Genomic DNA, 24,089 nt, shown 5'->3' with positions numbered 1-24,089 from the left:
TATATGTGATTTTTAAGATGTTTCAATGCAAAAGAGAATTAAACATTGAATAACTAAAATTCTGTCCGAAAAAGACTAAGATTTAGCTAGATTTCTGTTTACAAAATTTTTGATATGGACTCGAATGAAGAATGTTTTTTATTTTTTATAATTTTAATTTTATTTTTGGTTATTGTTTTAATTTTTTTATTATTTTTTCGCGTTCACGAATTTACCCTAGATATTCACAAGATCAATGTTGATTAAAAAATTGCTGATCTCAATAAAACTACGGCATTTTTTGTCCTCAAAAACCGTTATATCCAATATAAATGTCAAAATATCCGGTATGGCATTTACATTTTTTATTATTAAAAATTTTTGAATTTTTAATTTTTTTTCTCTAAGATTTTTTTGCAGTTATTATTTTTTGAATACCTACCAACGAATTATTTAATTTTTGAACAGCCGTTATTTTGAAACAATATGACGGATCAGTTTGAATAACTAATTTAACTGAAGTATTTTTACAAGGTCTATTTTTAAGGCGATACATTTATAACTACAGCAATATTTGTGTTCTCAAAAATGCTAAATCCCGTATAAATGACATTAAAAAAATACATTCAGATACTTTTTGACTTAGATAATTTTTTCTCTAATTTTTTTTAAATGTAGTGACGAATTATTAATTTTTTTTCAAACAATATTGAGAATCAGTCAGGATAATGAAATATGGCCTATGGCAATATAAATAAAACTACGGGATTTTCGTGTCCTCAAAAAACATTAAAATGGCAATATGTAAGGCCTGCAATACACTACACTCTCTGGACGTTGTCCGAACCGAAGTTACAACTGAAGTCGGTCGAGACCTACGACTTCGAGTAAGCGACCACACTGTCGCAAATTTCATATACCGTCCGGACGGCGGCTTCTGTCACGTACAACCGACATATTTGCACACGATCGAAAAATGTGCCAAATAATCGCAATTTTTAAATTGTCACATTATTAAAATTACGCTACTGATAATTATAAAAGTTTGTTTGGGCACTCACCAATACAATATTAGTTAAAACTTTTCGGTCGTAAATATTCAATTTACGCAAAATCTTTGTCGGCTTTTGAAAAATGCCATATGATACTTCAGAATACGAACACCACATCTGTGACTATCCTAGAATTTGTCATAAACAAAATCAAGTACCATTATTTTTTAATTATTTAATTTTATATAAAAAATAATATAATAACGATATTTGTTAGAAGAATATACTAACAAAAATATAATTAATCCTTTTTGGTGCCCTAAAATATTCAAAGATGTCAATAAGAGTCTGTTGAAGTCCCCGATAAGCATGTGGTATTATAACTTGACCACGTGACCACGATGCAGCACTCGACATGCGTGCTAACCATAGGACGCATACGCGCATACTAAAATTCAACCGAGTTACTCGTTCTATCTCAGTTTGCGAAACACCATATCATTACCTCTCTCACTCTCGTCACTTAGCACGCGAGAGAGCGAAAGGGGAAGTATCTCACCGTTCGCGCCCGAAAGAGCAGCTCCGACTTCGGTCCCTTTGACTCCGGTCCTTTTGCCGACAATATTCGGAAGCGCTCGAAGCTGGCCAAGTCGAACCTTGGACAACTTCTGAGAGATTTTAGAGCGGGCAGAACCGAACTCGACCGAAGTAACCCACTAAATTCTCCGTCATTGGCCAACCTTCCAGAGAATGTAGTGCAGGCATAAAAAATGTACTATTTTTAATCGATTTCTTCATGATTTGTGTCCATAAATTTGTAGATATTTAATCAATATAGATAATTAATGCTAAAGATAGAAATTTCTAATTGTAAACATTTAAGGCTGATAAATATAGATGCGATTGTTAAGTCTGTTGGTACACCTACATTTTAGTAGAAGAGCTTACCAGGTCTTGTTTTTCAGCAACGTTGTGTTTGTCGCGTGTACTTATAATGGTTTTGTCGTTAATTCATAATCTCACAAAACAAAAAAAGTTTTATTTATTGACTGCGTTTATGTTGGTGTTTTAACACTATACAGGCCGCGCGATTAAGTGTCGCTAGATAACGGCAACTTGCTTTATGAATAATTAAAAAAATATTTTAAAAATCAATTTTAATATGTTATTAGTTAAAAATATTTAGGATATTTGTATTATAATAAAAAAATAATAAATAGATTGTTCCACCGGACAGTAACATGGCACATATCTTGTGCCATCGGCCGTTTGTCCTGGCTATAGCACACATGTTAGAGACCCATAAAATCCATTGACAATTATAAAAAGTGTTATTTATGAAACGGTTACAAAAAGATTAAGCTATCGATTTACGCACTGAATAAGTGCCGAAAAATGGAGCAAGCGCGACGAGAAATCCCTAGTGGTCACAAATATATATAAAGGTATTTTAAAGATATTATAAGTCAATAAAAAATATTTAAATAAAAACTGATTAAATCCCTTTAAATAAAGATGTATCTTATTTGCGATTATTTTTTTTAATTTGTAATATATAAAATAATATTGTCGAGGCCGAACCTTGAACCTTTACCAACAACAATACTAATCATCTCATTAAATAATTATTGTTGTTCTATTTACATCAAACGAGTCATACAAGTAACAGCTAGAATCGCTCTCGAATATATGTATTATCTTTAATACTTTAATTTGTTTCAAACCGAGATGCCAATTCTGTAATGGGTCATTTTTATAATGAGGTTTTTCCTGCTTTCCTGATTGTCAGTGATCATGACCGGATCCGCATCTTATCCCTTAATCATATAATCTTGGTATTAATCTCCATCCTCCACGACCTTTCGCCTTTGTTAGTATCCGTTTGGAAGTATTTCTGCTGGTCGTAAAAATATATTTTATTTAAAAAATGCATAATTAATATTAAATTAATTTTAGTATTTATGCTTATCTCTATTGTTAGCTTGGAAGGTTTGGAAGCATTTTACAAATGCACGATATAGACGTTTCACTTATAATTTAATGATTTATATTAATTTACTTTTAAATTATATTTCTTATCATGCTACGGAGCTTAGATTAATATTTTTTAATTGTATGTCGCCCTTCTTAGTATACGTTTGAAAGCATTTCTCAGTTGCATTTGGTCATCGCTAAAATCTGTTAAATTTTTAGAGCACAGGATGCATCGTACCATGCCGAATTGGATGATTAATATTTAGCGAGCTGACAACCGAAACGCTGATCCGGAATGACAGTAATCAGGTGCTTAGGATTCTGGACGATCTCAGAAGAACGCCTCCAGATTTCCTTCACTGTATGGTTCACACGTCGCGTTCCATCGGATAAACTAATTAGATACGACTGGACCATCATTTTTCATCTGTTTCAATTTCCCAGCGCCAGAGGTACTTGACTGAGCGATCGCTTCTGAAGATACTAACTGAACAGAAGCAGCTTGTTAATAATTCTCACGGCTGAAAGTCACGGTCCTTAATTTATCACATTATAGATTCAAGGACTTGAGCGTTGCATTGATTTGAAAAAATCATATTCATTCTTTATCCCAATTAAACCTATGTCAAATTGAATGATTAGATTGCGCTCGTCACGAAGTCTTGCCTTGATTGATGGAAGCACGGAGAGTACTGTACCCTGCCTACTAATTAGTAGCAAGGTCAAGAATCTTGGAGATAATCAATGACCTATCTGCATATAATCCATCATGATTGTAAAGCATTTACTTCCCATATTTCATATGCAGCTATCTTTTGTGCTCAAGTGTCCGATCCACTTGATGAGCTTTGCACGCATTGCTATCATGAGTATGCATACATTAGCAAAAAATGTCAGTCTTCTTAGCACGTTGCACAAACACTCATGGTTATGAATCATTTCGCATGGTTGCATATTTTGTGTCCCAAGATTTAATTAAAAAAATAATTAAAATAGGCGATTGTGACGTAATTGAGTATTTTCATAAACGACCTACCAGCGGGTGATCAAACAGTTGATTAGATTCTATTGATCTAGGTAGTGTAATATACGAAGCAAAGTCAAATAAAAACCTAACATATTTAAAAAAAGTATTTTGGTGGAATGCGCAGTTAACTGATGTACCACCTGTTCAAAGTTTTTCTTGCCATCGCCTCTTTGAGTGGTTCAAAGTTAGACACGACAGTTAAGGGTGATAGACATTAATATCCAGATAATAGGGACATTTTTTTAAACTTACATGCTTATTTCAACTTTGGCATTAGTTCCACGTAAGATACGGTTTTTATTTTTGATAATTTTGAACTCAAAAAAACATTTATGATTGAATATAATATCATACATAGAATATAATATTTACTACTAAAGATTTCAGTTAAAAATCGTTTAAAAATACTTATATTTTTTACAGAATTATTATGTTTGTTATCATAAATCTATTGGTCTATATTTCATTAAAATATATATGTACATATATAAGGCTCGTGCGGTGAGATACTTTCCCTTTCGCTCGTTCGCGTGATGATATGGTTTTTCGCAAACTGGGATAGAACGAGTAGCTCGGTTCAATTTCAGTATGCGCGTAGGCGTCCTATGGTTAACACGCATGTCGAGCGCTGCATCGTGGTCACGTGGTCAAGTTATAATACCACATGCTTATCGGGGATTTCAATAGACTCTTACTGACATCTTTGAATATTTTAAGGCACCAAAAATGATTGATTATATTTTTGATAGTATATTCTTCTAACATATATCGTTATTATATTTTTTTCATATAAAATTAAATAATTAAAAAATAAATAGTGGTACTTGATTTTGGTAAAAAAAATCGTTTCGAATATCCTTATGTATTTTCCTAGATCGGTTAATATAAATGTCACACCATAACGAATTCTTAATTAGAATCGATGGCTACAAATTCTAGGATAGTCATAGATGTGATGTACGTATTCTGAAGTATCATTTTTATGCCTTATGGCATTTTTCAAAAGCCGACAAAGATTTTGCGTAAATTGAATATTTACGACCGAAAAGTTATAACTGATATTGTATTGGTGAGTGCCCACACTAACTTTTATAATTATCAGTAGCGTAATTTTAATAATATGACAATTTAAAAATTGCGTTTTTTTTGCACATTTTTCTATCGCGCGCAAATATGCCGGCTAAAGCCGCCGTCCGAACATCATTCACGGACGGCATATGAAATTTGCGACAGTGTGGTCGCTTACTCGAAGTCGTAGGTCTCGGTCGACTTCAGTTGTAACTTCGGTTCGGACAATTTCCAGAGAGTGTAGTGCAGGCATTACATTTTTCTACTTAAAAAATTGTAATTATTATATAGTCTAATAAATTAAAAATAATATGATTTGTGAGTATTTTTTCATAGCAAAAATATTAAAGCGATGGTATATGTATAAAAAATGACTTTATGGAATGATGAAATCAGCTGATCATTTAAGTAAACATGTATAAATAAAATAAATAATAAAAAAAAATACTTTTCAATATGTAAAAAATAAAAAAACAGGTAAAAAATATATTTTACTTAATTTGTTATATTAAAAAATATTTTTAGTTACAAGGTTTTGCATCAAAACAACTGATTTTATCCTTGTGGAAAAATAACAAAATATAAATTACTAGTATAATGTAACTTTAACACTTATAAATTACACAGGGGCTATGTTTAAATGCGCCACATGAGTGTCTATAAGTCAAAAAGGTATTTAGAAGCTCCTTATATTAAATACTCACCATTATAAAAGCATTACCAGTGTATAAACTGCTTTAAAAGAAAACATTTAAGCTATTTTCCCCGTTTCTATTTTTGACGCAGTTCTCTTTTCTATTTTTAAAAGGTGTCGCCTATGAATCTAATAAAGCATCAGAAACACGTGTTGGTTGATGATTTAAAAAAAGTTTATCAATGAATATAAATTTATTTATAGTGTGATACTTAGCCTTTATTTTTAAGCTACTCACAAGATAAAGTTGTCAACCTAGACGTTTGATCTCAAACGTCAAAATAGTGTAGTTTCCATCAGCTGATTTTTCTTCCTTAATTGCTGGCGTTCTCATCGTTTATAAACATTGAAAACCTCCCGTTGATAATATACTTGCGTCAGTCTCAATGACAGATGTCACACGTCTCTTGGCCAGTATCCAGTTCGAGCTGCCATATTATTTTTATGATAATGCAGCTAAGCCATCGACGACCTTGGTAGTGACACACATTTCTTTTCCAAGTCGAGCATTTTTTTCCGGAGTATCGTCTTTCACTCGAGTTTTTTGCGATAAAGATACAATCAAAATTGTCTTTGCATCAAAAATAGGTCATACATTCACTCTGTGTGATTTTAATCTATGGAACGCATCCGACAGTCCGGCCGTAAAATCGACTCCGATAGTTAAGATGCAAGATTGTTGCATCATATGCAAAGCATGTGTTTTTGCCTCAACTTCTTGATCTATTTTCTGTAATTATATATATAGAATGATATTCTGCTCGGAGCTGAAATTCAGAACACAGATAGGAAGAAGTAAATTCTTACTTATAAAATGAAGGTTGAAACAATTTTATGGTTATTATTTATTGACTATAATAATATATTACTCCATTTAATATTATAATAAATTCTAAAGTAAATATGTGAGTAGCAATCTCTTAACAATTATTAACCAAAAGGTTAGTTTAAATACATAAAGGAGAAGAACTATTTAAATTTTATTAATTTTCAATTTTTAATTAATTAATTTATTAATTGTCTAATTACTATTGTTAATTTACCATAGTTGCGCTTTTGTTTATGCTTTGTGATAATTTCGACGCAATACTATAATATATAATGGCTATAGAAACCTAAAAGGTTATGTATGTTTGCGTTGTATAAAAACAGATTGCGGCAAAGTCAGCGCATTCGCCAGTATTATTCACACTTAATAATTATTTTCAACTATTTGAATACGATAAAATATTTTAATATATTCGTAAAGTTACGAAGAATCAAAATATACAGCTTGTATTATAAATACAGGTTCATACAAATATAATTATATGATACAAAAATAATCAATACTATTAAGGTTTAATTTACTACGGAAAAATCAACAATTAAGATAAATATTACCATAATAAATTACTCTAGACAGACTTAAAATTACCGTTATTTGTATTGATTTAAACGACATAAAAATTCAATATTAGCCATTGTGAAAAGTCCACAGCTGCACAATATACGTTTAAAAATACTAGTAATTTCGGCAATTACAATGTATTAATATTTAATTTGTCAGCTATTAGTAGCTTAATGCTTAATGATAGAATTAGTTTTTTTTATTAAAATGTATTTTTTTATATTTTTGCCACAAAAAAAATTGGCAAAACTCATGGTTTTTTTTTAACATTTATTTTTATTTTTTGTAAGTCCTCCGTTGCAACTTGTCAAGCGTTAGCCCAATACGATACAATAGTGAGACGACAGAATCAAAAAAATCTGTAAACCAGTGACATATATTTTATTGATTATAAATTATTAGTACAGCTTTTAATCAATATATGTCACTAAGCAAGACCTAGCTTGATTTTATTTTTCATTTATTCATCATGATATTCGTGAGATCAAAATCAAAGAAAAGCTGTGATGATCCGTCGGAACTATAAATATATAATAATCGCAGTTTCGTTTTCTTAGATACGATAGATAGTTTATATGGGATTTGAACCCAGCTCTTTCAGGTATTATGAAGAATACAAACAAAATTCATACACTGTAATATATATCTAAAAGTATATCGATAGTTTCAGTCAATACTACATTTATTTGCTCTCTAGCTCTAGTTGTTTGCCTAGGAACACGCTCATGCGTTGCGATTTCATTAGATAAATATAGGAAAATATTAAATAATTACAATTATAATTAGTCCACAGCATTACAGTGTGTATACCAGCGCGTACGGTGAGATACATTTCCTTTCGTTCGTTCGCGTGTTAAGTGACGAGAGTGAACGAGAGATAAGGGCGTGCGTTACATGCGTTCCGCACGCCCACTTCTTCTCCTCACTCTCGTCACTTAACACGCAAGCGAGCGAAAGGGAATATATCTCACCGTACACGTCTTGCGTATGCATACAAACGGTAAAAGTACATGTTTTCATTAACTTTGTATGATGTAATTTTTAATAATGTTGTTTGATTTTGCTGACAAAGCAAAATTTTATTTGATAATTCAAGTCCGGCACTCTACTGCTGCCACCGTGGCCAATTAAGCTAAGGAATTGCTAATGTTGTCTCTGTACCTCATTCCATATATGTACAAATAATGATATTTGCATTTTATCGTGCGTTTGAAATATAATATATTATCGGTATTTTGACGTCTACCTACAACCCTTCCACGTTGTTACCATGTTCCACACTGGTCTTTCCGAACCGTTAATGTGATTTTCCTTACTTGATTCGATACATAAGTACTTATGAGCATAGGTAATTATTTTATGATCGACTTACCTGATTTTGGAATTAATTTTACTTTTAAAATGCAATAAACGAAGCCGTTTTAGACCTGTTTTCTAGTAATATAAATGTATGTATCACAACAGTAATTAGAGGTTTATGTGAAGCACTCGATGCGTCGGTAGTGCTAGAATATATTTTTAAGAATTTTAGCACTAGTCGGACATATCCTTGTGTTGCGATACATCCGATGGTCCTCCCATTGGTGCCGTATCCCCAATGGTCCGTGTCACTGACAATTGATGCAATTGGCCGACAACATGGTGGTGGCCGGATGGTGCACATTACGGCTATTTCGGTGTCCGTAACAGCACTGCCCCATATATTTCTGCTATGGTGACCTTCAATTACGCATTCTAAGACTTTGCCTCGCCGATGACCTAAGACCAAAGGTTCTGTATGCAAATTCTCTAGTTTGCTCGCGACTCCGAACCGCACCCTTGGACAACGTAACGTGTAATTTCAGCTACCTTGTTTCTCATTCTTCACTCTAACAATGCTCTATAAATGCTAATTTCGTGTGGATATATACGGTTGAGGACTTTTATCATTCGATCCTACATGTCAATATATCTAACCTAGCGTAACTGTTAAGTTTACATATTACGTTGTATATCTACCATTGAAATTTGACAGGCGATCGTTTTATGACATCCAGTCACAATTCGATACGAATGACACTCAATAAAAATACTAAGTTTAAACAATTTTTGTATTCCCAGAAAAAATGGTTTCCTTTGATTTTATATTTTTTGAAATACCTTCTATGCGTTAATAAAAAACAATACGTTCACATTTTACTTTGGACTACAAAGGGTTAACCCTTCGTAGTCCAAAGATTTAATAATAAGTGTCGCCTCAAGTCGAAATCATTTTTAAATAATATATTTAATTAAATAATTTAAAAATCATTAAATACAAAAATAAATATTTATTCTATATTATTATATATTTTTTTATATTATATGAAATAAATTCTATTTTGCCAGAATTAACAATATTTGTATTTTACTAAATATATTTTTTTATTTAAATTTGTTTTTTATATTTGAATGAAATTTAATCGATATTATTTCAAGAAATGTACGTATTAATCATATTTGATTAAAAAAAGAATATTTATAAAAATTATTTTATTGATTTATTATATTTTATAGATATATTTATATAATTAATGGAATATTTATTTAGTTTTCTCATTTATTTTATTTTTTTTTTAATAATTTTGATATATGATTTTTAATAACTTAAGAAAAAATGTCCAGCTGCCAATAAAAAACATATGTCCAATACGTGTGGAGAAAGGACTTCAACGGGTAAAAACAGATTGCGTTAGAGCCATCGCATTCTTGTGTAGGATAGTTATCTATTGATTTTAATCTAATATAATGATCAAAAGTTGCTAAGGGGTGGTGTCAACAATCCGCCAGTGCTTAGCGAATCTTAGTTGCGCGGTTTAGGGTGCCCTAAAGAATCGCGATCACGTTCCTTATTCTTACCCGTTATAAAATCTTTTTTTCTTGTTCTGTGCTATGAATAAAAAAATACTAATAAAATATAAATACCATAACTAAGTATTAAATTAATATAATATTTACTATGTATCATAGTTTATCAGTTAAAAGTGCTATTACTATTGACTTCTATACTTATTTTTATAGATAACAAACCTATGATTCATATCTAATTGAATTAAGTTGTGTTTTCTTTGAATCATAAAAATATTTCAAAAACATTGTACGTTGTAATTGTTAACAAATAATCACCAGCACTTAACGATTCATTGTCAAAGTTGAGCACGATAACTTTGCAGGAAGCTGGATGCTGCAATGATCAGTATATCCAGGTGCCGGCAGATTGAAGGAAAGGTCAAACCGATCACTGCCAGGATTGTTGACTTCCTTCTACTGAACTTCATAAATCAAACTCATGACGGACATCCTCGGCTCCACACATTTCCTATGCTAGTTGGTCGTTACACTTTTTCCTTATCATATGATAAGTGTCTTTTGTTTGCTCACGTTATTAGTATCGCTTTTATCAGCAGATACTAAACTTTTATCTATGAAACATACAACCATATTCGAAGCTATATTTCTGGTAAAATAAATGTTTAAATTACTAAGACGTTATGTATGTGTTTAACATACAAAAGGCTATCGTACTCGTGATTGCGGACGCTGCGGGTCAAATAAGTTCTCTAATTATGAGATTTAGATGTAAGAAATGGGAACAGAAATAGGTGTGTATGTGCTTCAAGTACGCTCTTATCTATTGTGTATTAATAATATCAGCTAAACGGCAAATATATTGCAAGATTACTATCCTGCTTGAAAGCAATTTTGCTGCTACTGTACAAAGTTCGCAAATTGTATTTTTTCTAATATACATTTTGACCAATAAAGGTTGAACGTTATTGACTTGAAAATGTTAAATTAAAATCTATTCCATTTATTGATCATTTACACTGATTAACAGATCTGTCACCAATTACCCATTATTTATTTAATCAAGTTTGACACATTGATGTTATTATCATTACTAGGAAAAATCTGTGTGATCATTAAACAAAGGTCATTATTATATCCTATAAACTATAATATTACATGTCAAAGTCAATAGAAGAAAGCAAAACTGACAACTTTCAAATAAATTCTTTGGCGTTGCTCCTTTAGTGAACGCCCTTATTCTATACGTAGTCCATCTACCTCATTTTGAACCTACTGACAGTCGTTTTTTCTTACTCAAGATTATTTTTCTTGCAGCATTTCTATACTTTTCTTATTTTTAACAGCTATTTATTTATGGTTTGTACAGTATGATGGGAAAACATGTTGACGGTTAACAACTGTATATTTCTATTGAATTTGACCCAAGGGCTTACAACAGCTCAAGTAATCAGTTGCTGTAAGGCTTTATCTAAGGTGACCAATTTTGAAAATATCGAAGGAGGACACTAAAAATAAAAAGGCCATCTCAGACATTTTTGTTCAAAATGGATGAATTGCAACGGAAGCTAAAAAAAAAGTCATGATAAAATTCGTCTTATGAGAATAAAATATTTTTTTGTGCAATTAATTACGATATAAAACTATGGTCTGTTTAAAATGTACATCTGTAAGCAAAATAATAAATAATAAATTTAGTTAAGTTTCAAACCATTAATTAGTAAACTTAGCTAAATTTCAAACCTATAATAAATTATTTATTCAGGTTTTTTATTATTTTAAAGTAAATTAATTTGTTTTATTTTTTATTAATATATTCTTATTCTCATTTCAGATAATACTAAATAAACAACATGAAGCTGATTCGTGCATATTTGTTTATACTATTGGCTGTGACGTACGCCAATGGAATGACGACAAAATCACCTGAGCTATCTACTTCATGTCCTAACGAATGCCGATGTCAAACGACTGCAGAAGGACTTCACAAAGCAACATGCTACAGCTTGTCAGATTTATACAAGTATTCGCTGAGGAACAAACACCACAACATCAATATCTTAGATTTATCGTATAGCAACATATCTAAGCTTAACAACGAGCTCGATCGATTCACTGAAATAGTCACATTGGATCTATCGCACAATAGTTTAACATCAATCAATAGATTTTTAATTAACTCTAAGAAGTTAGTGCATCTCAATTTAGCAAATAACGACATTGAAAAGTTCAGAGCTGAAGTGATACCGACTAGTGTGAGTTCATTAGACTTGCGGAACAATAAATTGAAAGATCTACCATTACATCTTAGCAAGCTCCGTGATTTAGAACATCTTCAATTGGAAGGTAATCCATTCAGTTGCTCTTGTGATAACGTTAAGAAACTTCAAAGTTTACAAGGTCACGGAGTCGTAATCGATCACGTTTTATGTGCTTCAAACGGCAAGAAATGGAATCAAATCTTGGACACTTGCAACACGCACAAATCTGATAAGAATAAGATTTTATTAGAAGATATGATGATGGGCGATCAGCCAACAGATACCGACTTGCCAGCGCTCAATGATCTAAATACTGGTATCGTATTGGATTTTGATAAAAAAGATGATGCTGACGATGAGAAGGAATTCTTCGGGATCGTCACTGAAAAATCGACCGTTGTAGATTCTGATATTCATATTGACAATTTGCAAGATTTATTCGAGAACAGTACAGAAAAATCGATCAATATTGATGTACAAATTGAAGGTTCAGGTGATGAAGAAAAATCGATAAACGAAAAGCTTGTTGTTGATGAAAGATTCAATTCAAACGATACGCAAGTCGAAGGTTCCGGCGACGATAGTTTCTTACCGTTTAGAAGTATTTCTAGTTCTACATCGGATCCATTAGAAAATAACGATGAAGATGAATTCGAATCGAGCGGCTCTGAAGGCTTGGATCTTGTATCAACTAGTACAGAGCCGTTTACGATTCCAATTTTGCCACCGATTGACTACGATCAATCAACAAAGGATCCGAATATATATCCTAAAATGCCCACGCTGTTCCAAGGAGATCTGGATTGGAATAAACCGGAAGTTAAGTCGGTAATACCGTCGTTGAATGCTATTCCTACAAGTGTTAATCCTGAGCTACCGGTTGATGATAATACTAATGTTGTTAAAACAGAGGATTCAAATTCTATGGATAACGTGTTGGAAGGATATTCTGAAGAAGCAAAGCCAACCCCGAAAACGAGTACTGGAACTTATATTTGTATTGGATTAATATTTGGTTTGTTAGTCGGATTGATCGGTATCACTGTGATTAAAAGTCATTTACGGAAGAAGAAAGAACGCAGTTCCATCAGGCAGCAACGGACGGACATCGAAAAAGCCGGTAAGGAAATGGTCGATATGAACAAATCACTATTGGGCAAACCTGTGATTAGTAACGACGATGCTATAAAAAAATTGAATGGAAATTATGAACTGGTGCCGACTCATGATTCCAAGAAGCCGGAGAACGGTGATAATAAAACCAGTACTTTTAAGCCTCCGAATAATAACACAACGAATGAAAATGGTAATGGTAATGTGCCAGAATCGAAGAATGGAAAAAAGCCGATAGAGGATACTCCGGTGATTACAATTACGCCATTGAAAGACGAAGACGATATCCCTCATATTGATTCGAATGGATATCACGAGCCGGATCCGCATCCGACTTATTTGCCGTCTTTGGATTCAGGCATAGTGAGAATAGTCTTGACAGAAACGCCGAAGCCACACACTCCAGTGCTCGTTACCAGGAGTAGATCGAACGCTGGTGACATAATCATCACTCCAGCCACAAAACAAACCGTCGGTTGATCATATATTGACTTTTGGGAAGGTTTATTGTTTTTGGAATTTCATCGGTTGTATTAATTGTTGATATATTTATATAAAATTTAATAGGAGTAATATTCTATAACTGGCTGTCAATCAACAATTTTAAAGGCAAAGACTAATGTTGTATGAGTGAAATCGTGATTTTTCGCATGGACTATTTATATCATTACTATTTAAGTGGCTTTATCGATTAAAGTGTAGTGTATACGTATATACATTGAACGACAATATAAAACTGTGTTTTATATATATGTTGTCGAGGTAAAATTTCTGCCAAAGTGTTAAGAGTCAATGGCATTATGAGTGCCTTAGTTTTATAAATCGCTTATTTTAACTATTGTAATTTAAAGAGAATATTATTTGTATAAAGTTACGTAATAGTTTTTTTCAGATTGTAATTTATTGTGTAAATTTTAAGATTGTTTACAGTATATATAAACTTGTTTGCATCTCTCCCTGGGGAACGCATTGCATGGTTGACAATCTCATATTGCAATCGTTTATGCTGAGTCGAATCAATTGAATTGTCACAAATTCAGAGATAGAGATGATCGATTTCGACTCACTGAGTTTATTAACCATTTGACGTGATCCCCACATCTCTATTTTCAATGTCTTAATTTTATACAATTCCATCCAATGCGAATATTGTAAACGTATGTGCATTTATATAACATAATTAATTCAATAGCTGTTTTTTTGTATTATATTTATTCATACATATAAAATACATAGTTATTTTATATAAATATATACAATTTGTATAATATAAATAACCCAATGAAATTTGTCAAGGTGCTGTAGAATATTAATTGTAATATTAAACTGTGCCTTAAAAAAATAATAGTAACAGTGCCAAATTGTATTTTATTTACTAAACTTCCAAGAACTTTTTTTATTAATATACAAACTAATCTTTTAAAAATGTAAATAAAAGTCTTACTAATTGAATATTTACAAGATGCCATAAAAATAAGAGATCGCTTGAACGTTTTCTTAATTATTGCGTAATCTATAATCTTGCTTCAAATAGCTGTAAGCGAGATTTAAGCATTCCTGGCGCCTTATATATACCAGTACACTATATATTATATATACGAAATGATGTAATATAATATTTTTAATAAATTATTTCAGTACTTATATATAAGTGAATTCAATGTATTATCTTTAGTCCATTGTATAATATTTTTTTCGTAATGTGAGAACAAATTGAAATAAATAAACTTCCAATTCGAGAGAGGAAAAATGTTTAAATGAAAGTTCCTTATAAGCGTTGTTGAAATTGTGATATGTAATAATGTAATGTATGTAAGGAAGTCGTATTAAAATTTCCATATTTTTTTTCTTGAATCATTTTTGATTTTGGCTGGAGTGATATGATATGTATTCCATTGTTGTACATATGTTTGATTTTTGTTAAATCCTTTTAACTGTTAATAAAAATTATAAAAAAAGAACACTTAACTATAATCTCAATTAGTTTTCTTTCAATCAACAAAAATTAAAAATATATTTGTATTTTGCTATTATTTTTTATAAATAAATATAAAAAATTAAATGAACTATATCTGTTAACTATATTTTATTAAAACCATTATTGAAATATATTTTTTTTATACACGAATAAGCATGTAAATGTTTACTTTCCTATACTTACAACATATATAAATAGTTGTACTGCATGATTTATCTAATAGCTTGTGTTCAAGTATATATTATACATATTTATGTAAATATTACATGTGATTATGACAAAAAGGAATTTAAATATGGTAAATTGTAATTAACATATTACAATGTAATAAATTATATTTTAAAATGTTTACTTTAGTTTCATTATATTTCAATAAATATATTTTACGCTTACTACATTAGGATATGAGATAAAATGATCGCAAATATGTGATTAGTTTGAGGGAGCCATTTTTGTCATATTTACATACATAAATCAGACGGCAATCATTCAAAAAGAGTACAGTATTGCTACTATTCGTAATGGAGTCAAACTCCTGATAGATATTTATAATGTTCATATTTCATACTATAATGCTTTCTCTTCAATATATGTAAAATTCGGTCAAGGCAGACTGAGGTGATTATATTTTTCTCATGGTCATAGAAAGCAAATGAGCAAATTTAGAAATGGGTGACGTTTATATCAATATAATAGTTAATTTATTTATTGTAAATCTTCCATTGTAACATGGCGGACCCAATGTAGGATAAACATAATCGACAACTACTAAGTTAGTAGTAAGACACCAGACTGAAATCAGTCTGTGAATAAGTTATTTATTATAAGCTATTACTACAGCTTACAATCAATTTATGTCACTATAATTTAATTATTGAACTATTCATCCATGAAAATAGGAAAATCCAGGAAAACCTAATCTGTGATAATCAATCAGAATTATAAGAATGTAATAATCGCTATTTAAAACACCCAGTTATAATACAAATTGAAATACTAAGGATAGTATGAGATACTAATCCAGATATTTCAGGGTCAGTCCGAGGGGCGGTCGCTCGGGGTGCCAATTACGCCATTTGATTATATTTAACACGGTGTCGGATGTTTGTATGGACACAAGCAGCATCGTCACCTTGACAATTTATTTTTCATTTAAAGATCTAAAGATCTCGGAATCACTTTCGAGAGCAAATGGAGGTTCTCTCTACACATACACGACGTCTGTGATAAATCTTCCGAGATGCTCGGCTTTGTTATGAGGAATGCCTTTCACTTTGACGATCCGTCAGTTATTCGCATCCTCTATGACTCCTTAGTTCGTAGCATTCTTGAATCGGGATCTATAATTTGGAATCCCCGAATAGCCAAATATTCCCTTTTATTGGAAAAAATTCAAAAAAGGTATTTAAGATACTTTTACAAAAGGACATTTGGTTATTACCCGTACTTATATCCCAGCGCCTTTATTTTAGGAGCGTTGGGATATGATTCGCTGAGTTCTCGCAGAAAGCTGTATGTCGCTAAGCATTTTTTCAAATTACTAAAAGGTGCTGTCGACAATCCAGCTATTCTCGAGGAATTCCAGTTTTGGGTTCCGGAACATTTTAGAGAATCACGATCGAGACCTCTTCTGATGGCCGTTAGGGCTAGGACATCCGCACTTGCCGACTCGCCTATAGCTGTGGCCATTCGGCTCCTTAATACGCTGGCATTACATATTGATTTATTTAATGTTAGCTACGAGGATCTGATCCAGTTTATATCATTTAATTTTAATATTTTATAATTTTTTGTTATGTTTAAGTATTGTTATATTTATGTATATATACGTTTTTTTTTATGTTTTATAAATTTAAAATTTGTTTTCGACCATCGTGGCGCATTGGGGTAACCTGTTAGGCCACGATGGTCTTAATTTAATTTAAAAAATAATAATAAAAATAAATCGGCGCCAGTCGACCACACGCTGGAGTTCGCCATCACCAGTGTGGGAGAGTGAGGGACCTCTTTTGTCCCCAGTCCCCAGTCTCTTAAGAGGAAGCAAACTCTGTGAACACCCAACCGAGGTAGCGTCCTTTGGACTATCAATGACGAGCAAAGCACTGTATTTCAACCCAGCAGGCTAACGGCCCTTAGGGACCGGGAGCTTAAACTGGAACTGAGGTATCACGAAAGTGATGTTTAAGGATGAAGCATAGAAATGCAGGAGCGTGCAACGCTAATGCTGAGCAAAAGCTATGCAACAGATACAAACGCTCGGGAGAAGCACTACTGAGACTAACAAATAATGTAGTACTACATTATTTGTTAGAGTCAGGTTCTTGCAATGGATGCCAAAAAGTAGTCACTCTGTTCGTTTAAAAATGTCTTAGAAGACATTTTTTTAGCTCCTTCCAACATCCCTAAGCAATCAAAAAGTTCCCAGATAAACTATATTTTTTAGCTCTCGCAGGATCCCAGAATGATCAAAAATTTCCAAGAGGTCTTCGATATAAATACATATTTTTAACGAAAGAAGGTGGTAGGAAGTTGTAAATGAGCCTATGTTTTAAGCAGGGTTCTAAAGAGTAACTGCAAATAAAATAAAATTAAACATATACATTCAACGTATATATGATACATACAAAAACAAATTTATTTTTCTCGCTATGTGTCTCAACAATAACTAATTTTAAACGAAGATGACTCAAATGAAAACATTAAAAGTGTAGTAAATTAAGTCAACGCTATTTACATCTTGTAAATAGTGTGAACGTATTTATGACAAGGAGGTGTTAAAAATATGGTATCGTATAGATTGGAGATTTTGTACATCAAATGACTAGATACTCCAAATATAACTAGGAAGTACTATTAAAGCAACTAAAATGGTCAAATAATACAAAGAATTGCTACTGAATCTTAGTAGCAATATGATGGAGGAAGAGACTTATTAGTTAAAACAAAAATATAACACAAGGATGGATGAATTTAAAATGTAGTGTTGGAGAAAGATACACGGTATCTCTAAGAGAAAAAGGGAACTAATGTCTTTAATAGATGGGTAGCTACGAAAAGCCGTTGATGATATGCATAAAGACAATTCTCCAGTTCAGACATATATTGCAGAGGTAAAGTAATAATATTGAACAATTAGTTATTAGGTACGTCAAAGAATGAAAAATGTTATAGTTTTATCACAAGGTGTCAGAGAAGAATGATAAAGTAATCCAGTTGAGCTGTGATTGTTGGTATTAACGAGTAAAAGGTGAGGAAAGAAGGGTTCATCAAAGAAGACTATGTATAGTCAGCGTTAAATATGAAAAAAGTTGACATATTGAATAATTTATATGTGTAAATATCAATACTATTTTGCTGAATCTAATATTTTATCCTTTGGTTTATGGCAAGATGCAGGTTAGTCGCTGCATAAGATCTATTGTACGGTTATATAGTTATAAAAGTATGAATGTTACCGAGCCAGTTGGCTAGTGTAGACAGGTAATCCTTCTCTGATCGCATCGCCAAAACAAATTAGTGTCTTCTATTGCCACCTTGCCAGTCTTCCTAGTGTAATATGTAGCACCAGAGTGGCCAACTACATCGGCCCCTACACTATGATTCTCAAAAATTTTATCTCATTCTAATGACATGAATGGAATACAAGGATATGGACTTTATCAGGACATTAGAAATGACAACAAAACTATTTTAAAAGTATATTATGTAAGTAGTTACTTAAGTAGTTACCTAAATCACAATTCGATTCAGAAACTGTTTCAAAACAAACATAATCTTCATTCTTTGGAACGTAATTTCAATTATAAATTTAGTACGGCTGCAAAAACTTAAATTTATTGATTCAAAATATGATACAGCATTTTATCCAATTGACAAGATAATAGACCAATTATTCAGTTGGGTTCTTAATATCATGAATCACAAACTTACTTGCAAGGTTGGTAGCCCTATTATGCTGCTGAAGAATTAAAAGCCACAAAAAATTGTTTTAAAAGCATGTACATACATACATATATGATGGAATCAACAATCCTGACTCATACATTCAAAGGTAAGAATCTGTTATTCCTATAATCTCATTGATTTAATTATCTCTAGTCACAAAGGAAATTGTCAAATATGCAACAAAAAGTGAATTGAGAGATGAATGCCTCTCTCAATATTAAGAGCAAGGTATCCAAAATATCTACAATGAAAATAATGAGCAAAAAACGTCACCTGTGATCAAGTTTTAAATATATAATAAATAACGGGGAACATAATGCGAACAAGGTGCAGTACAAAAGCTTGTTGTACATTGTGTGTTTGATTAATATTTATTTATTTATAATGCTAAAATTATGCAATTAATTAATTTATTAAACATTTATATATATTATATTTTATGTATAAAACTTCAAGAAGGATCTTAAATAAATTAAATTAAAAGTCACTTTCATGGAATTCCACGGTGTGATTCACAACAACATTGGTCTCTACAGTTTGTGTATTATCTATGTTACTTGTAGACTGTGATCGAACCTCTTCACTTTCAGAAGTTCTTCGGGTCTTATGTTTTCTTTTCCTTCTATCTTGCTCAGCGTTATTACCATTTTCTTCTAACAAGTCTCCACTTGATTTGGTTCTTCTTCTATTTCTTTTATTCTTCCTTTGAGCGTTTGGTATATCAGATAATGAATGAAATGAACCTTGCAGAGGTGGCATCAGTAAAGCTTCCGCATAACTAGGAGGAGATACCAAATCTCTTGGATCCGGTGCGTTCAATGCCGCCTGCTGCTCGCTTCTCTCATGAAGTAATCTAAGCCTTTCTCTCCCTTCAACGGCTCTTCTCTGACGTTCTTCTTCTTCAGCAACCATTTTAATACGTAAAGACCGCTTTACCACAAACAGAATCAAGAAACAAACGAAGAATGCTGTAAGAATAGCGATCATGAAGTTTAAAGCCGGGGAAGTTGTTCCTGCTGTTTGTGGATACCACATGTACGAACACGCCTTTAACCAATTCAAGCCAGATACGTTTGTTGGAGTATGACACATGAGAGAATCAATATCCCATACTTTTGACGGATTTCCAGTTGCAAAATTGAAGAATGCTTTCATATCGCCGTCAAAGCAATCGCATCTCCACGTATTATCATCTATGAACAGCTCCAATAGTTTTGTATTGCTTGCAAAATATTCAGCCTTCCAAGTGACTGTAAATCTATTTCCTGATAAATAAAGGACTATTAATGAAGGTAAAAGTTGGAATGTGGAGTTATTAATATCACTGATTCTATTAAAGCTCAAGTCGAGTTGTTGTAGAGAATCTGACTCTAATCCATCTGGGATATTACCAATCAAGTTTCTACCGAGATTGATGTTAACAAGATAAGGTAAATTAAAAAATGATTGAGGATCTATTTGCTGTATTTCGTTCATGCTTACGTCTAAGTTGTTCAGTGACAGAGATTTTAAGGTTTGGATAGATGTGATATAATTTCTAGATAGAATCAATGTTGTGATATTGGGAGTGCTTGTGAACGTTTCAATATGTATTTTGGAAATCACATTAATGGACAGATTCAAAAATTTTAAAGAGTTTAAGCCAAAGAACGCGCCATGGTGAATAATTTCTATAGCATTCGATGATATATCCAAGTTGAATAGCTTAGAATTGTTGAAAAAATCTCCACCTGATAGTCTTCTAATCATGTTTCCTTTAAGGTTTAAAGTTTCAATATTGGGTAAGTTGGATAAAGTAATACGAGGCATGTTACAAAATGAAATGTCTACAAAAGTTAAAGAGTTTGAAGATAAATAGCTGTATTTGGACGATATATCTAATCGGTTGTTGTGGGACATTTGTAAATGTGTCAATATGGGGAGAAAATTCAAGGAATCTGGATGGAAAGAACTCAATTGGCAATGGCTTATGTCTAGTTTTTGAAGTGTTCTTGAAATGATCCGCACTTTTCGCAATGGATTGTACTTCAGAATCAATGTGTTCAAATTTGTCAGGCCAACGACCGTTTTCCCTTCGATACTGGTGATACTGCATTTTGACATATCTAATACTTCCAAACTTTCACTCACTAAAATTTCATTGTTATTTAGATTAGAAAACTTGCTCAGTGGGTTTCTAGATAGTATTAATTTCTTGATGTTCTTTGTGTTAGCCAATAATATATTAGCACTGATGTCGGCTAGTGATGATATCTTATTCTGTGACAAATCCAAGACCTCCAAAAACGTAAGATTGGATAACACATCCATTCCTATTATGTTTACTTCATTTTGACTCATATTCAAACGTGTTAACAATGATAAAGATTTTATTTGTATTGGTATAGTTGTAAATAAATTATTAGACAAGTCTAATCCTTCAATCTGTAAAAACAAAGTATCACATATAAGTAAGTCTAAGTTTAACACAACCATTAAAATGGTGAAACTTACTTGATCATCCAAATCATTCGGTAGTTCTTTAAGTCCTCTGCCAGCGCAATCCAAATGAAGAGCGTGCAAGTTATAGTAATACTCACAATCATTAGAATACGGTGTACCGTCCACGGTACAAAAATACATACAAATTGTAATGATAATAAATTCTTTCATCGTGTATATATTCTGCTAAGTAGGTTTTATAATAGTCATATTTTAATACATAACCTACAATCAAACAAATTATTGGCTATCTATTAAAATATAATTTTCACTCATAATGGTATTGTGAATTCACCAATATCTGCCACTTTTAGAAGGTTATCAAATACACTTTTATAAGGTTTCTGCTTTCATTGTCACTACTCATATTATGAATGGAGTATGGTTTGAAAGTCGAATATCGACCAAAGACTTTTGTGTACTGTGTGTACAGGTTGGTTCTTATCTCTTATCTATACCAATTGGAGAGATAGGAAGTGATATGGTCAACGCCCTGCTTACGACTAAAAGTTAAATAATATCTCATCATAGAGCCATGTTAGTATAATATACAATTAGTCATAACATAGATTAGAAAAAACTTGATCTATATTTATGTATATGTGAAATTCTATTCTTCTTGGAATTCCCCCACCTTTTGCAAATAAAAGTAACCTAACCGACAATAAAATGTGTGTTCAATTATTAAGTACGATTGATTGAAGTCGATGAAATACTCGAAAATCCTAGGATTCGTATCTCATATGGACATTAGTGTTTTTTTTAAACTTCTATCGTGACTTGAAGATCAGAATTAGTGATTATTTTATAATAATAATTCGGTTTTTATAGATTTTCCTAATCTCGCAGATGAATATTATGATTAATTTTTAGATTAAATTGAGCTAAGTCGTGCATAGTGATATTTCATTATTTTTGCCAGGCGCCAGGGACAGCAAAATTTGCGAGCTACGAGTTCAGTTGATCTCGGGTCGTCAAGCAATGCAGAGAAAACAACGCACACTCGTTTATTATTGATCTGACACAAACTCGTTCCTCGGCTCATAGAGACATTATTGTAGGCCTCATAGCAGGCCATGTCTTCAGGCTTTCGTCCTTTGCCAGTCGCCCCCATTGAAGAAACAACAATTCTTGACAATGCACTTGTTTTTATGCATGTGCGTTAAAAGATGTAATTACTGTTGCAATTACGGTCACACATTGAGAAGTTGAAAGATTCGCGCAAGAGGAGAATTGTAAAGCACTGACATACTGATTGCGACGGAAAGAATAAGGGACACGATCACGATTGGATAGAACATTGAAATGAACTTCTTTGTTGGAATTTCACTTATGCTTCTGACTTTTTGGACGTTGGACTAAAACAGATAATATTATGAAGCAATGATTTATTTATGCGTGTGGGGATAAATATATTTTTAATGTATAATACTTTAATTATATGAATTCAGTGCGAGGTATGTTTTTGCAAAGAACTGATGATTAATTTAATGTTTGGATCTGTATTGAAAATTGAAAGTCCTAAGTCATCCTTTGGACACGTCACACGTCATCCTCATCACGTGTTGATTGTCCGATAATCGCTAAGAGACTAAGATAGTATGCGATCTGCGTTGCGTCGCTTGGCACTCCATCTGACGGCTATAAGGGCTGTTTCCTGTTCGCCTCTGCTGCGTTGCATATGTTAATAATATCTTTTATTTTGATATTTAACTGGTACTTGACAATTGTTGAATAAAAGCCATATATTTTATGTCAAATACATTTATTTAAATTTTGCGACTCTAAAAAAGTTTATTGCGCCTCCTCAGGAGCTGGGACCCATTGTTTGTGCACCACTGCTCTAGGGCACTCCAAAGTTCGCAGCCAAAAGTCACCGAGCATTGACAGATTGTCGACACCGCCCTTTAGCAACTTTAAAAAGTACTTTATTTAGTATATGCTATGCTGAGAAGTAAATTAATTGTATCCCAACGTAAAAAAATAGAATCCATACTCTCCTATTTCGATTTTATTCAGAAATTAGGACACAGTGATTAAATAAATAATGTATTGATTGTGAAAAATAATTGGCATTCTCAAATATGCATATTCTTAGAAAGAAAGAAATCGGTAAATCAATAAAATAGTTATATAAAATAAGCTTATACGGCAAAAATTTAGCAATCAAATGCTTTTGTTAAATGCTGCCTACTGACTGTAATTTCTGAACTTTTCTTAACTTCTTTTAATATTATTAAATTAAAAGGTAAGGGTGGTTTACATATATTTCTCCTTTGTACAAAATTTATAATAATGGTAATTTGACCGCCCTTTATAACCCTATGAGGTTAAATTATTTTTTGCCATTACTCAGTGTCT

At 32.1% G+C, this 24,089-nt stretch overlaps 2 protein-coding genes across 4 annotated transcripts in view; one reads left to right on the top strand and one right to left on the bottom strand.

Moving 5' to 3' along the window:
• Positions 1-14,086, top strand: part of wdp (Leucine rich repeat protein windpipe) — a 43,029-nt gene extending 28,943 nt beyond the window's left edge. For all 3 annotated transcript variants that reach the window (XM_088183855.1, XM_088183848.1, XM_088183864.1), the window contains one exon: positions 11,785-14,086. In XM_088183855.1, the coding sequence (XP_088039981.1) occupies positions 11,804-13,804 (2,001 nt within the window). In that variant the 5' untranslated portion in view covers positions 11,785-11,803 and the 3' untranslated portion in view covers positions 13,805-14,086. The remainder of the gene's footprint in view (positions 1-11,784) is intronic.
• Positions 14,087-19,585: 5,499 nt separating this feature from the next.
• Positions 19,586-22,154, bottom strand: LOC148238545 (uncharacterized). Its single transcript, XM_088183833.1, has 3 exons — positions 22,024-22,154; positions 21,741-21,953; positions 19,586-21,671 (listed from the first exon to the last, which is right to left on the bottom strand). The coding sequence occupies exons 2-3, from the start codon at positions 21,897-21,899 to the stop codon at positions 19,725-19,727; spliced, it is 2,106 nt and encodes a 701-aa protein (XP_088039959.1). The 5' UTR covers positions 21,900-21,953; positions 22,024-22,154; the 3' UTR covers positions 19,586-19,724.
• Positions 22,155-24,089: the final 1,935 nt, after the last annotated feature.

The sequence above is a fragment of the Plectrocnemia conspersa genome, unplaced genomic scaffold (assembly GCF_051122295.1).
Source record: "Plectrocnemia conspersa isolate PC_06_02 unplaced genomic scaffold, ASM5112229v1 ptg000001l, whole genome shotgun sequence".
Taxonomy (NCBI): Eukaryota; Metazoa; Arthropoda; class Insecta; order Trichoptera; family Polycentropodidae; genus Plectrocnemia; species Plectrocnemia conspersa.
This window is presented reverse-complemented; position numbering and strand designations above follow the sequence as displayed.

Coding starts and splice junctions, on each gene's coding strand:
- LOC148238545 (XM_088183833.1), bottom strand. CDS start 21,899: ATGAAAGAATTTATTATCATTACAATTTGTATGTATTTTTGTACCGTG. Junction 21,672..21,740: donor CGAATGATTTGGATGATCAA/GTAAGTTTCACC, acceptor TTGTTTTTACAG/ATTGAAGGATTAGACTTGTC.